General features: G+C 37.1%; 1 protein-coding gene and 1 pseudogene across 2 annotated transcripts; one reads left to right on the top strand and one right to left on the bottom strand.

Moving 5' to 3' along the window:
- Positions 1-4,174: 4,174 nt before the first annotated feature.
- Positions 4,175-7,410, top strand: LOC143618428 (protein disulfide isomerase pTAC5, chloroplastic-like; annotated as a pseudogene). Its single transcript, XR_013151007.1, has 6 exons — positions 4,175-4,791; positions 5,707-5,802; positions 5,906-5,998; positions 6,081-6,303; positions 6,561-6,598; positions 7,112-7,410. The product of XR_013151007.1 is annotated as a protein disulfide isomerase pTAC5, chloroplastic-like (transcript).
- A 33-nt stretch (positions 7,411-7,443) lies between these two features.
- Positions 7,444-13,618, bottom strand: LOC143618429 (uncharacterized). Its single transcript, XM_077090649.1, has 18 exons — positions 13,229-13,618; positions 12,990-13,100; positions 12,757-12,813; positions 12,210-12,283; positions 12,020-12,119; positions 11,752-11,825; positions 11,485-11,585; positions 11,278-11,381; positions 11,134-11,187; positions 10,993-11,048; positions 10,869-10,907; positions 10,604-10,745; positions 10,347-10,531; positions 10,197-10,264; positions 10,018-10,090; positions 9,848-9,909; positions 8,535-9,738; positions 7,444-7,858 (listed from the first exon to the last, which is right to left on the bottom strand). Exons 1-18 carry the CDS (start codon positions 13,307-13,309, stop codon positions 7,603-7,605), a joined length of 2,841 nt encoding a protein of 946 aa, XP_076946764.1. The 5' UTR covers positions 13,310-13,618; the 3' UTR covers positions 7,444-7,602.
- Positions 13,619-15,961: the final 2,343 nt, after the last annotated feature.

Raw genomic sequence — 15,961 nt, forward strand, 5'->3', positions numbered from 1 at the left:
ATGGGGTGCACCTCTGTCAGGTGCACACCGTGCCTCTCCAGAACACGGTACACAAACTTTGTCAACGGAAACCTAAGGTTTCCGTAGACAAAGAATGCAGCATAAACCCCGATCTTGCCACTAGGGGCATCGTACACAGTATGGTGGGGTTCAGGAAACTCAGGCTCGAGAGACTCGAGCATGAACTTCCTGACGATATACTGGTACAGATCGACAGGAAGAGAGCACTGGCATTCGCCAGCAGTCTTCTGGTCATCAGCATCGTGAGAAGGCATGGTGGAAGAAAGATGAAAAGAGATTTCAGGGTAATGCTTTACTGAACAGAAAAATTCGCCGGAAATTACTTGAGAAGAAGAGATGAAAGTGAAAAGTGTGAATTGCAAATAACCCTCTCCCCCTTTATATACTAATCGCAATTAATGCGGTGAATTTAATGCGAAGGAGAGAGAAATCGAAGGTGCAATGAAACTATGACACGTGGCAAAAAGCAGACTGGCAACAGCTGTTGACAGGACGTGTGCCAGTAATTTCGCGGCCACGCGCCCGAAAAAACGCGCCCACGCGCCTGAAAAAGCGTCTGGAATGACCATATAATGTCAAGTCACCATAACTTCCTGCACGTCCTGACACAGTCAGAAGAAACCGTCGCGCGACGTTTCAGAGGTTTGGACTGTTCCTATCTTTCCACCAACCTTTCGAATTTCAAAATTCAAAATTTAAAAAGAAGCGGGAAAATACCCCCTTACCTTGGCGAACAAGTAACCATAAGACGGATGCGGGTACAGTGTTAAGGCAAAACCCTTCACATACCTAGCACCCGCAGGGAATTGAAGCCAAGAAAACCTTGGCGAACAAGTAACCATAAGACGGATGCGGGTACAGTGTTAAGGCAAAACCCTTCACATACCTAGCACCCGCAGGGAATTGAAGCCAAGAAAACCTTGGCGAACAAGTAACTATAAGACGGATGCGGGTACAGTGTAAAGGCAAAACCCTTCACATACCTAGCACCCGCAGGGAATTGAAGCCAAGAAAACCTTGGCGAACAAGTAACCATAAGACGGATGCGGGTACAGTGTTAAGGCAAAACCCTTCACATACCTAGCACCCGCAGGGAATTGAAGCCAAGTACCTCGGCAACCAAGTAACTATAAGACAGGTGCGGGTACAGTGTAAAGGCAAAACCCTTCACATACCTAGCACCCGCAGGGAATTGACGCCAGGAATACCTTGGAAGTAAAGTAACCGTAAGACGAGCGCAGGTACAGTGTTAAGGCAAAACCCTTCACATACCTAGCGCTCCGCTGGGAATTGAAACCAAGAAGGATCTTCTGGGTAATGCTTGCGGAAAAGGAAATAACATCCCCGCATAGCGGGAACGTCGAGAACTACGTTGTTTGAAGCTCCAGGATGGAATTGGTGGTTTTAACATAATTGATCACTATGTTCAAAACTACCAAAACCTCATGGAGAATCCACACAACTGGGACTCAATGCTCCTGACTTGCGAGGAGGTTACAGACCTACCCGCATCATACCCAAAGACCAAGCAGGAAACTCGGGCATTTCTGCAAGTGACAAGGACTTCCCATGGAAAACCTTACAAAACCCTTTTCAAAACCCTTTTAAGTCCAAAAGTTCACCTCACTTTATTAAACACGCATGAGAAGAACATTGGACTGGGGGGACTTGAAGAGGTAGGTCCCAGCAGAGCCCAGTTGGACCCGCAAGACTCACCTTAAACAGGGACGTCTGCGCAGAGACCAACTGGATCCGCAGGACCAACCATGCTCAGAGAAGTGACGTCCTTACGCGCAGTATGCAAGCTGGTCCCGCAGGAAATGCCTCCCATGGTGAAGGACTCCGCCTGTTCCCGCAGCCTCGGATACAAGCCATGAGGGAAGGCCACCCGCGCAGCATGGCTACACGCACTAGGCACTTAACTCTCCCCAGTGTCACCTGAAGGAATGAGCAAAGGCGGGAGGGGGAAAACTCCCGCCTAAATGAGCCAGTCCGTATGATGGAGGATCTTTTGTGTGATACCTGACGAGGTACAGACAAAAGATCTGACCAAGAATGCGACAGCTCACTGACAGCAGCATGGCAGACAGCACGCCACAGCACTGTGACCAATAGCCGCCGCCTACCCACCAACTCCTGCCATACCACGTGCCTAGCCTGTTGTTGGCAGAAGAGGAAGAGTGCACGACACGCCTGCTCTGTGTCAGCCGCTACCTATCCACCACTCACAGGCAGGGCACGTGCATAGGTTACAGTTGGTAGCGTGTTGGGCCGGCTAAACCCCTTGGAAACCTACCTTCGGCTATAAATACCCCAAATGGTATGACCATCTCATCTTATCATATTATCATCATATTATACCTGATATCTGCTCTAGCAATCTCTTAATATACTTTTATATTTAAAGAGCAATCTAGTCTGATTCTCACGCCGGAGGGTGGTCACAAGGAGGAACCCCCCCCCCCTTCTCAGTGACGAGCTCACGGTGTCTGTTTTGCAGGTTATCAGAAGAACCATCTTCCAAGGGTCTAACCCCTCGTGGGAAACATCTATCTAACCCCCAGGTTACCAGTAATCTGTCCGGGGTCCGGTTAGTGTTTCTTCATCTTGGTATACATAATGGCCACTTTTATTAAACTAACATGTATACCCGAAACCAGACAGGGAATTGCCCGACGGGTTTTTATAATCATCTAACAAAAACACATTTTGATAGTCAAATAATTTGTTCTCCGTTCTCAACAACTATAGCAACATAAACTAGGCATTATTTCAACTATAGTTCTTTTCTCTTTTTCAGATTGAGGTGTTGGCCTAAGTGTAACAACTAAGAGAGAAGTGATTGTATAAAACAGGAAGTGGCTTATAACTAATAGAATATAATGTGCTTGTTACACATCTATATTTTTGTTTTGCTTCAACTTCTACAACCACTTAAAGAAAAATTATATGAATGCTTACAAAATCTTCAAACTTGTTGTTGGTTCGTTCCTAACTCCGAAGTGAGTGACTGGCAATATATGATACCACATAGACAAAGAATATACAAAGATATAATGTTAAGCTTATGCCAGATACTACATAGTTTTCAATATATGACAATTTAACTCTTAACATATATTTAAAGTATTTGACGGAACAAGCACGAAGCATTGGATGGGTGGTCCACACACTTGCTTTTGCCAACAACAAATGCTTTTGCTTATATAGGTGAACTTGCTGGTCAAGTTGAAGATGGGTGACAAATATGGCTAGTTGTTTTTCCATTAGTAGTTCGTTCTTAATGGTCCATAGATAGTTTGACATTTTGATCTTCAAACACTCTTTGTTGCAACCAACCCAATTATATAAATGTTGTGTTTATGTTGAGCATCATCTTTAAGCCACATCAGCTAACGATGGAGCTTCTTATAGCTTAGAAAGTTCAAAAGCTTTTTATAACCTTTGAGTTATTCATGAAGTGTCTTGAATACTTTAGTATTTTGTGATAAAGTTAAGAGGTTTTGAACTTTACGTCAAAAACAAAACTTTAGTTGTATGAAGTATATTCCTCTTTGATGCTAAAAGAAATATGCTTAGAGGGTTGCGCTGCAGCTTGTTATCTGTTTACATGTAGCTTGTTGTAATTGATTGAAATTATTAACACATTGAAGCAAATGTGATTGATTGATTGATTAATTACATATTAAAAAAAAAATACCCATTAACCATTAAATTGCAATTGAAGACCTATGATATAATTTAGGGGGGAAATTCTCAATATGGACCATTTGAAAAAGAAAAGGAGAAAATGGAAATTGACTACTAATCTTTAATATTTCTAAAATGGACCACGTAGCAAAACTATCAATCTCGTCTTCGTGAAATAAATGTTTCTCAAATGCGTCTTGATGTCTTGAGAGACATAATACAAAGCCCTTAAGGATTTGGATGGACCCGATAGAAAGCATAAAAATACTGTTTGAGAAGATTGCTTTTTATCTAAAGATTTAATTAAAAAATATAGACGACTCCCTCAACTTTTTAAACTTTTTGTCGGATTTAACAACATCTTTACACGTGTCAGGTTTTAATTAGTTAGATATCTCGTCGGAATATTTTTTGCCAAAATATCATCTAAAAACGAAACAGAAATCTGTAATAACTGTATCATCATTATCATGTCTTCTTCTTCTTCACTTCCACTGAGCTTCAATCCTTTTCCTTCTTCATATCACAAATCATCATCAGCATTCAATCTTAATAATAATAATAATAATATCTTAACCTTCACCAAACGCACATCTAAATCTCACATTTGCTTCACCTTCAACAACAGCAGCTCGGAGTACGAACGCGAAGAGATCCGGTGGCTCCGCGAAGAGCAACGGTGGTTACGGGAGGAGCAACGGTGGATTCGCGAGCAGCACCGGTGGGAGACCGAGAAGCAGACTCTATTGAATGAAATCAAAGCTCTCAAAACTTCAAATTGAAGAACTAATACGTGAAGGCGATAATAATAATATTAATTCTGTTACGAAGTTGTTAGGTGTGTTGAAGAAGGAGGTGAGTCAGATTGCTGAGACTGGAACTAGTGCCGTGCCGTTGGTGCTGGAGGCGGTTGAGGACGTTACGGAAGAGGCCGTGGTGAAGGCGGTTGAGGACGTTGAAGAGGTGGTGGTGAAGGAGGTGGTTAGAGTTGAGGATAAGGAGGTAAAGGATGAGGAGGTGGTTATTAAGAGGATAACGTTGAGAACGGGATCAGAAGGTGATCAGGTTCAAATGTTGCAGGTAGTTTGCTTGCTTTCGTTTGGCATTATCTTATTATTGCTACCGTGTATTCAATTTGTAGCAAACATGTTTCGATAGAGTGAATAAGCAAGTGCTTATGATTGATTATGTGCTTATCTGAAGGTGAATTAAGAAATGAATTTGTTTTCATTTAACTTAAAAAAGGATCCAATTACAATAGAGAGGCAGGTAAGCAGGCAACAAGCTTCACCGCCACCCCCTTTTGAATGGCAAAACCGATCCTATTGAAAACAAAGTTATCGTTCTTCGGCGTCGTTGAGTTACTGTGCACGACCCGCTGAACTCTCTTAAGAAATTTGGGAGTTGTTATTCACAAACTAATAATCTGTACATCTATTGTAACTTATAGTATTTAGGGGTTTACTATCAAGTCCACGGGTCTGGTTTATATCTATAAAAGTAAGTATATCTTGTAACTCTCTATTGAATGTAAGTCAAGAAGTCTTTTACCGTCTTACAAAATTAGCAGAATTATGAAAATTATCTACCAGTTGTTTGATAATTACGTTTTCTTAAACCAAACGCAAGTCCGAACGCCATCTCCAGTATTTGCATTTTGTTACAGGTGATTATATGAACCAGAATTTGCTAAATTCTAAACAGTTGAATAATGATTATCTAACTTTGTACAATATAAGCATATTCAAACACTATATTTTGCAGCTTGATTATCTGACTATTCCATACTTTTAAGTTTTAAATTGATTATCTTATTCTAACTTTTCAAGTTGTAATGAAAGTAAACATTCATATGCTGCAGTTAGTAAACATTTCAAACTGATCTGCTTGGTATGCTATCCTTTAGTGGGATTCTTATTCAAACTTTAACATTTGAATGTCCATACCTTATTCTAATACCGATATAATATAACTGTTAATCTCTGTTGATTGTAGGAGGCATTACTAAAATTAGGATTTTATTGTGGTGAGGAAGACGAGGAGTTTGCTAGCTTCTCAAGTGGCACAGAGAGAGCTGTAAAAACATGGCAGGTGAGCTGCTAGTTCCATTTTCTTACTAGATACCCTTCTGAAGATGGTATAGTGTTACTTTCCATTAGTGCGTTCGTTTATTTGTGTGGATTGTGCTTGCAAGTCTTCCATTGGTGTGCCTGAAACTGGAATAATGACAGCAGAGCTTCTAGAAAGATTATTTATAGACCAACAAGACAAGTCGTCTGCCATCAAGGTAAGAGGAAATCTTGAAACTTGATAGTGCCATCTCCAAGAAGTACTATAAACGCTAATGTAATGATTTTTTGTTGTTCTAGAAGGGTTCAAATGGAGTTGCTGCAACACAAACACCAGAAATTCCTTTGAGAATTGTGAAAGAACCTGACCCGAACGAGCATCGAGTCTTTCTTCTTGGAGAAAACAGATGGGAAGACTCTTCCAGGCTCAAAAACAGAAGTAGTCAAAGTCAACCTAATAGCAAAGGTGTTGTGAAGACAAAGTGCATTACATGTCGTGGGGAAGGCTGGTTATTGTGCTTAGGTACGGTTACTTATTCCCAAAACAATCTTTATGAATAAAGATACATGTAAAGGTGGAAAAATGGGGTCAGTTGGGCTGACTAAATGGGCGGGTACTTTTTCAAATTTGATTACCTTAACCCAAGATAACCAGATGCCAAAACCATAATAATTGCTTTAAAGTCACATCCAAACACATGCTACCTAAAGTGATCGATCATTTTGTTTGTTTTTTACAGTTAATAAGTTATAACCACCTAACAAGTTATTTTGTTGCAGAATGTGATGGAACAAGTGAGCCAAACATAGAGCCGCAGGTTAGTATACTTTAAAAGCTTCACTTTTTGCTAATAAATTATAGGCAAACTGTTCGTAACAGAAATGAGCTTTTTAGCAACCAACCTCATGTTAATAAATTTTACCTATAAAAAAGGCCCTATCCACGTGTTTTTTGAAAATTATAATTAAATGTTATATCAGTAGTTGCATCATATATATAGACTTAAAATCTATAAGATGACCTATGCTACAATCCGTTTTACAAGTCTTCCAAAATCAGTTATAAAATACAAGTTGACAGCTACTTTAATGCTGGTGGTTAAATTTGGGAAAAATGTGAGATGGTTTCTATGAGCATGTTTGGTTTCAAAAAGCTAAAATAAAAGGTTTTTTTGTGATTGCCAAACACCATTTAACTTATTGGCTTTTTGAAAAAGCCAATAAGCCAATAAGGTGTTTTCAAACTCAATCCCAAACATGCCCTGTATATACAACTTGCTTATAATTATTAGCAAAATTTTCCCAGGTCATAATGTTGGGTTTTGGTGCAGTTTTTGGAATGGATAGGTGAAGACACAAAATGTGCGTATTGCGAAGGCAATGGTCATACGATTTGTGACGCGTGTCAAGGAACAGGAGCCGGTGCTGCATAATATAACCCCGCATACATCATCACTATTGGCGATCAGATTTTGTTTAATCATAAATGTAAGTAGAAACAACATAACCACCAAAATGTGTATATGAGCTCAAATCAACTATCATATATATTTTTTGTCACACTTTTAGCTAATCTATTTATATAACTTTGGGCCAACAAACAACTATGTACTTTCATTTGTTGTCACTAAAATTTTTTTTCACACTTTTAACGGCGTCTCCATTGTCCAAGAATGAATTAGAACTTATGAAAGTACAAAAAGTCCTCTTTTACATACATACATACACCCGACCAAACTATCCTTACACGAGCTTTTGATTAGTTTGGTTAGCCACAGGAATCACAAACAAGACACAAGTATAGTATACTATGTATGGCGTGTCAGCATGTGCAATTAAACACAGCGCCGCTCAAACACTTAGCTTTGTGAACTATCTTTTTAACACCACCCGTCTCACTCGGGTAATCCAAAGGTGACTCGTGAACTCTGTCCATCATGTTAATTTCAGGTGCATGTAAGACCACCTTTGCAGGAGATAAAGCCCATTGCATACCCCATATGGCAAGCGGTCTCATGTATACAAGCGACCGAAAGTGACCATCCATCGTCCACCCCTCTGGAGTCTGAAATGCGTATCTGCAAACATAATAATAACAATTAGATATTCTTTTTATACTTCATTAACCATTTATGTAGGGTTGTAAGCAAACCAAACATTCGGTGAACTGTTCGGTGGCAGGTTTGTATATGTTCTTTTGTAATTTCGTTTAGTAAATTAACGAACATTATTTCGTTCGATTAACTGAACAAACACAAGTCATGTTCCTTCAATTGTGCTCGTTAACGTTCGATAGGGTTCGTGCTTGTTTATGTTAGTTAATGTTTGTTTGTTCATTAAAAGTCTTTTATATTTCCATCAATGACTTCCTAATCTTATCATATAGATTTAAGTAAAATTATTAACTATAAAACAAATATATATATATATATATATATATATATGAGCATTATGTGATTAATTTATATGCAAATTGACACATGAATATGAATGTTTAAAAAGACACCGACACTAACTAGGGACCAAACCGTTGACACAGAAAATTTTTGGTTGGGCAAATCAAATAAAAAATTTTAATGTTCATTTGTGTCCGTGAACCATTCACAAACAAGAAAGTTCGTTCGGTTAGGTCCGTAATCTGTTTGTTTGTCCGAAAAAATCTTAACCAACGAACATGAACAAAGCCTTTTGTTCGGTTCAGTTCGATTACAGCCCTACATTTAAGGATTCAAGAAACTTATTCAACAAACTTACCCGAACCCGTCTTCTGACCAGCCAGCTGTAAATATACCTTCAGCAGTTGAAAACCCCTGCTCCTCCATACCCGCATAAATCATAGTGGCTGCAAGCCCGTAGGTAACCCCGGCCCACACTTCTCGAGACTGCATACATGTTTCATCCACTTTTCCATTAGGATGCATGCCATTTACCGCGCCCATCCTACCCCCACCCACTTTCATAACATTAAAATCATAAATCTTCTGCAAAGTGCTTTTGATTTTATATTCATCAAACAAATTTGGTAAACCCGATGAAGCCATATACCATTGACCCGCTAATTGATCCGCTTGAATCGATTTACTATTGCTACTTGACCCGCTATCATAGTTAAAGTAGGACCCGTTCCATAGCTTTGATTCGAATGCTGCTTTTGCTTTGATGAATTTACGTTTATACCCTTCAGCTGTGGTTGAATCGCCTAGCTGTGCAGCCATGGCGGCGGTTGCTTGAAGTGCCGCCAGCCATAAACAACCACAATAAGCACTAACACCATGTACGGTCCACGCGTCATATGTTTGGTCGGGGAAACCGTCGTTTTCAATTAGACCGTCGGAGTCTCGGTCAAACTGGTCCATGTAGGCCATGGCAGCACAGACAGCGGGCCATACTTCAGCTGCAAACGATAAATCACCGGTTGCAGCAAAATCTCGGTAAACTTGGAGGACAAATTTAGGGTTCAAATCTTTCCATTTGCTAGTATCATGTATGTTATATGCATTCATTTCATGCCATGGATCATGAGTTCCAAGATCATGTGGGACCGCACCTTTGACTTTCCGAATCCCACATTTTCCATCTGCTAGAAATTTGACTTTTCTTTGGTCTTCAAATAAAACGGCTCTTGCAAATTCCCGTTGAATACTGAGTTCGATTTTTGGGAAGAGTTCAAGAAGAGCAAAAGATGCATAGAAATGAACATCATATGTACACCACATGATGTATTCTACGCCTTCCAGATATAGAAAGCTACCTACATCTTCATTGTCATTGGACGGATTCAGACGGCGTTTTTTGTCTTCCTCCTCGAGCTCATCTTCACTTGAAGTTGTAACAGAATTTTCCTCGTCATATGTGAAGCCATTACCGTTGACGTCGTTATCACCATTATTTGTGTCGTTTGTTATTTTTGATTGATGCTTCTGATCTTGCATGAAGTCGGCTGCTGGTAGTTGTGTGTCTGAAAAAAAATAGCATTCACTAAAGGTAATTAAAAAATATGTGAAATTACAAGACAAGCTGTCGAGCATGGAAATTTTAAGTACGGTAAGTTCGATAGGAATTAGTACCAATCCAAATTGTGCCACCAGCAACCAAGAAGTATAGCTCATTGAATAATGTAAATTTGTACCTGAAAGTGATAATGTTGATATCAAACAAAACAGAATGGGATAATTGAACATAGTTATTTATTTCACCCTAAATCAAATAAGCGCAACAGTTTTAAAGGAGAACGTACCATTCTGGTAGCTTGTCGTTTTCGAGGATTGGATTTTGCCATTTCTCAATCTCTTCTTCCCACCTCTTGTAATCTGACCATAATATCAAAATGCAGAAGATAAAAAATGTAAAAAACATAAAACAGTAACCAATTTTGTTCAGTACACAACAAGAAAATTTCAAGATTATAATGCTTACGTGTTAGAGCATCATGAACTAAGTCCTCAGCCGCCCTCTCAGAAGTACCATAGTATCTTGTGTACCGCCTAAAAAAGAGAAGTCGTGTAAATATGATATTACAACAATTTAAAAGAATCTGTAAGAAATTAAACCTAAATGACAGGTAACCTGTGATATGATTTTCCTTTCATAAATTTGACTTTAGGAGATGACCATGCAACAGCAAATGCCACAGTGCACTTCCCATTTGGTTCAACCCATGTTGCAGCAGACACTGCTGCACAGCTTGCATCCCCAGCTGATGAAGGAACAGTGGGGCCCGTATTAAAGTTACCCTGATCAAAATGACCATCCTACAAGAGAAAAATGATGATTAATAAAAATAAAAAGATATACTATAGCTTTTGAAAAAATGAAATAATTACCTGTTCCATTTTACCCCACATTTCTTTAGCAGTAACAGAGCATCCTTCAGACAAACCGAAACTAGGTAAAACCGTAACATTTACATTCTGGGTTTCACATGCGGCGACAGCAAATGTAACAGGATGGTTCCCTTTTGCTGTCCTGCAAACCATAACTAATATTTGTTAATTTTTTCATAACTAAACATGACCCGAACCGACCCATTAGTAGGTAAATGAGTTGAAATTGCCAGTCATGAATTATTAGTATATACAGTTGACTTACTTGTGATGTAGAAGCACACCTGCGACTCCATCTTCACCTCTGTCGATAAAAGAACAGAAAAGTTATGAGAATAAATAGCACAAAAAGAACTGTTGATTAAGCACACAGAGTAAATCAGACTTACCTAAACGGCTCATTTACATGGTCCCCAGAAAGATGCGATATACCTCCAATTGAGTTCTATAATTCAAAGACAATGTTTTGATATTTAAGAAATCAGAAGGGATCCTTTTAAATGCTGAAATGTTAAAATGATAAGACTTACTGCCCAAGTTAAGAGAAGGCTGACTCGTGCTCTTTCTTTCCCAGTATTCACCAACTAACATTTAAAGAAGCAACAATCTTGTAATTAGAATCACAGTATACTAGAACAAATGCAAGATAACAAACCACATTTATTAAATAATACCGTATAAACAAAAACAGATGTAGGAAGACTACTGTCTCGGTAATTATGAGGCAAAAATGGCGAGATTTGGCGACATGACACTTTTAGTTCTGGGTCAGGTTCGCCTAATAAAAAGAAAAAGAAATAGGTCATAATTTCATGTGAAGGAAATGTAAAATTATTTAAAGAATGTTTAATATGTTGTGATGAAGAATGACAAAATGATACCATCATAAACAGTCCACGCGCGTGGAAATAATGCATGATATGTAGAATGTTGGCCACTTAAGTTCCAGCCCCATGATGATAAACCTTGATCTGTACATTTTCTGGAGGATAATGCAAATATAAAGTCAACACACTTGAACTGTTAATGAAATTTAGGGGCAGCAATTTTGACCCATTAACCTACAAATGGGTCGATTTGAGCTATGTTATACGTCTTGACAGATCAAATTAGCCAAAAAAGAAAAGGAAGACTGATTATCCAATTACCCTATCCCTTCATGTTGGCCTGGGGATAACACTGATGCATACTTTTTATGGCCGCCGTCTCTCGATATAAAAATCTGTAATCATAAGTAAAAATATTCATCGAACAGACAAAAAAACATCTATAAACCATAACAGATTGACTTGTATGCAACTAATGTTTTGCTATTACATGTTCTACATAAGACATAAGCATAAGCTTAGATGAATATTTTCATGGAATGCAACAAGTATACAAGTACTGAATGATAAACTAAGGGATGAGATTTACAGAAAACTGATTGGCCATCACAGGAGAAGCCTCACATGTACCGGGCAGAATTTGAAATTGCCTAAACTCTCCTCTAAAACCTCTAGTTATGCTGCCACTTCTGAAAATATAAAAAAAAAATAAAAAAATTAAAGGATGCTTAATATGACAATTATGCAAAATGAAAATGATTTATTCGTTCAAAACTTACCCCATCCCACCAAGTGGAACTCCTTGGGTTGCTAACGGTTTTCCTTCACGATTGAAAGGATCAATGGGTGCCCTCTGCACATATTAAGCCAAAAACTATATAAGTAGGTCACTAATGGAAAGAATGAATGGTTTTGTTGCAAAGTACTACTACTAAAAAACACATACAGATATAAGTTGGTCAAAAAACTCAACCCTATACAGATTACATAAGAGGGGTGTTTGGATGTATGTTTGAAAGCGATGTCCGATTATTTGTTTCTATTATCCAGATAACATCCTTCTGCTGACTATCAGATGGTGGAATACAATAATAAAATATACCCTTCTGTCTATTAAACCCTTAAAAAACACAACTTGCCAAACTCTCATACAACATTATAAATCTCTACCTGATTATATAACCGTTCAGTTCAAATAATCTAGTATCTCAAAACCACAAACACCCCCTGTTATACCATATCTTCCTTATCTCAAGAACTCTAGTTATACTTAATCTATCAAAATGCTCAAATCATGAACAAAAAGAAGATAGTTGGAACACTTACCCTTCCATGGGAAGCCTCTTCTCTTACATATGACCACAACCGCAAGCCAAGCCGCATCTGCAGCATTCAACATTTTACAAAAAGCACCACATAAAGTTACAAAATGAGAATCATATATCACATTTTAAGCAGCACAAATGTTCTAGTTTTCAAGTTAATAATAATAATAATAATAATAATAATAATAATAATAATAATAATAATAATAATAATAATAATAATAAATGACAAACCATTTTAAGTGCTTCCATAAAAGTAATACTGAATTCCTTGAGAATATTGGCATGAGTGTTCAACTTCCTTCTCCATGCTTGATCAGGTGGCGCACCGCCATCGAAATCAAGCTGCATCCAATAACCATAATTACCAATTCAATCAAATCATTCATTTTCAGTGGTACAGGTACTGATCTCATCGATTACTGAAGCAACTGAAAACAATAACAATGAATGTAGAGAGAGATCCAACTCACCAGTTGGAGGGTGGTTCGATTAATGTACTCCTCAGGAGGCCATGAATTCTTCCTAAAATGAAATATGTTCCCACTCACCATCTCTACTCTATTATTATTATTATTATTCCGAAAACCGATACACAGAAACTCTAAAAAATCTCAGATCCTGTTTCGATCGATGGCGTAAAAGTATAGCAAGCAACAGTGATAGATAACAACAACTTTTAACCTAATCGCTAGCCAACGGCTATATTCAACTACTACAATTACAACTAATTACTTAATTAATTAAGTAAGTAGTGTGTCGTCCTTCAACTCTACACAAACAAACTCAGTGTGCCTAAAAATTAGGGTTATGGATTGCCGGTGTGAATTATTATTATTATTATTATTAATTAAAGTAATATGAAGTGTGAACGGGAACAATGGGATCTGAGGCGGCAACAAAAAGCAATTATAGCCTAACCGACTTGGATTCAAATTGCTTGCGTTTAAATATTATTATTATTATTGGAATGAATGAATAATAAGAGGATCGGATTACGAGGTGGATTGGATTGAAGACGACGGCGGGGAGCGTTACACCTGTGTCGCACCACGTCCAATTTCCGCCATCTGGTACTGTGTATATATATATGCGAATAACAAATGTTAATACTTTTTTATTTAGTACAAAAGAAATGTCTTCAATGGCGTCTGTCTCACACATTCATCATATATACATACATATACACACGTATTTATAGATACAGTCATCACTGTCAAAACTAAACTTTACTTTGGGGTAAGGTAATTGTAATTTGTAAGTAACAAAACACATGGGTTTTATTCTCATTGGGTTTCCTTTTTTTTATTTTTAAATATAACACGTTGTTTTAAGTACACGACTTGAATTTGAACGGGACGTTAAATACACTTGAACAGTTGAACTTGAACGGGACGATAAGTCAATTGGTATTAGTTATGTTTCTACACTACCATAAAATAATGTTAAGTAAAAAAGTTTTTGTCATCAATTTATAAAATGTTTTAAAGTTTTTACTACAAAGTTAAAAGGTGAGAAAGGTCAAGAGGGGTTGTTATTCGATTAAGATGAGTTTTTTGCTTGGTTTGAATATTATTAGCTTTGTATTATTATCATAAACTTAAGTTTCGGTTGATGATAAGTTTGTTTTCCTCATTTGTTTGTAGCGGATGAGCTAAAAAGACCGTTTTTTTCATGTAACATTAACATCACATAGACACAGAAATAACAGATTTTTTTTTGGTTTACATGTAATGGTCGTAACAAATTATATTGATTATATACTATATATATTAGTTAATCAAAATTTTAGAAAGAAAAAAAAGTAAAGGCTATGATTGATCATTTGACAACCCATTTCCTCCGACGTCAGTCATAAGTTTTATTTTGATTTTAGAAAACCATATCAGGCACTATAGACTAAAAAATGTGCAAAGGCATTATATACTAGCATTCAAATTTCAAATTTATAATTAAAAGCCATATATGCTAATATACTATGGCTTGTGTATTTTAATAAAAACAGTTATATGTAGGAAATAAATGAATATTTAATGTGATGAATTCAGAGAAGAAGTGGGTCGGTTGTACTTATTATCGAGGCCCCATATACACATGAGAAAAGGCATATTGTACCATAGCCGACCAGTCCCCTCGACAATGACCTCTTCTACAAACTTTGATGGTTGGTTAACACCCAAATCCTAGTTATTATTATTATTATTATTATTATTATTTTTCTTCTTTGAAAAATATTATAATACTTTTCTAATCTTTTTAACAGACGTATGTAATTAATTTTGAGTATAAATACTCGTGTGATAGTTCTAGACAAAATTGAAAATTCAAATTGTGAATGGTATGATATAGTTCATATGTCTAAACAAATATTTGACAAATTCAAAACCAAATTTATTTTCTCATATTCAAGCGTCATAAATGAAATTTAAACTTGGGTGATTATCACGTAAGAACCAGATCAAATCAGACCGAAATCATAATATGAAACCCCATCGGACCGGATAAACAGTACTTTGATTCGAATGGGTCGCTTTTCGTGGACTTGACTCCCGATTTTGATTCCAGTTTCAACTCTAAAACTAATGAAGAACGAGTACTGGAACCTATTCGGTATTGAATAACCGAGAACCAAATTAGATAAAATATATTCGGGTTCTGACAGATCGAGTGTTGTAGGTTTGGACTGTATATTCGTATAATGCTGACTCCTACTTTAAACTTATTAATATATAACCTATGTAACGTAAATTGTATTGTTTTTATAGTTTTATAGATTATATATTATAATGTTTTCATTATTTAACATGTATAATACACGGGCTATAAATTATAATATGTATATAGAGTCACTTAAATAATTTTGCTCAAAAGAAAAGGAATAGAGAAAACGTTCGTTGTATTATTGCACTCACCGCAACACAATCGTAAATCATATTAGTTTAAAGGATATGCACATGTTTGGTGCCAACTAAAACACATCGATCCAACTACAAGTATTTCATATATATTAAAACACTTTAAAAGTAGACAAAAAAGAAATGACATGTTGTTCCAATTATGAATCTAGGGCACCTTTCATCTTCATCATTTTTTGTCATCTTGTTATGGACATAGTATTTGTTACACATGAAACTTCTAAACATTATATTCAAATCTAAGTTTTATAGTACTTAAATATTCAAATAACCCCACAACATCATGCGTAC

The sequence above is a fragment of the Bidens hawaiensis genome, unplaced genomic scaffold, assembly GCF_021521415.1.
Source record: "Bidens hawaiensis isolate Kalapana, Puna unplaced genomic scaffold, B.hawaiensis_p1.1 tig00075062_1, whole genome shotgun sequence".
Classification (NCBI taxonomy): domain Eukaryota; kingdom Viridiplantae; phylum Streptophyta; class Magnoliopsida; order Asterales; family Asteraceae; genus Bidens; species Bidens hawaiensis.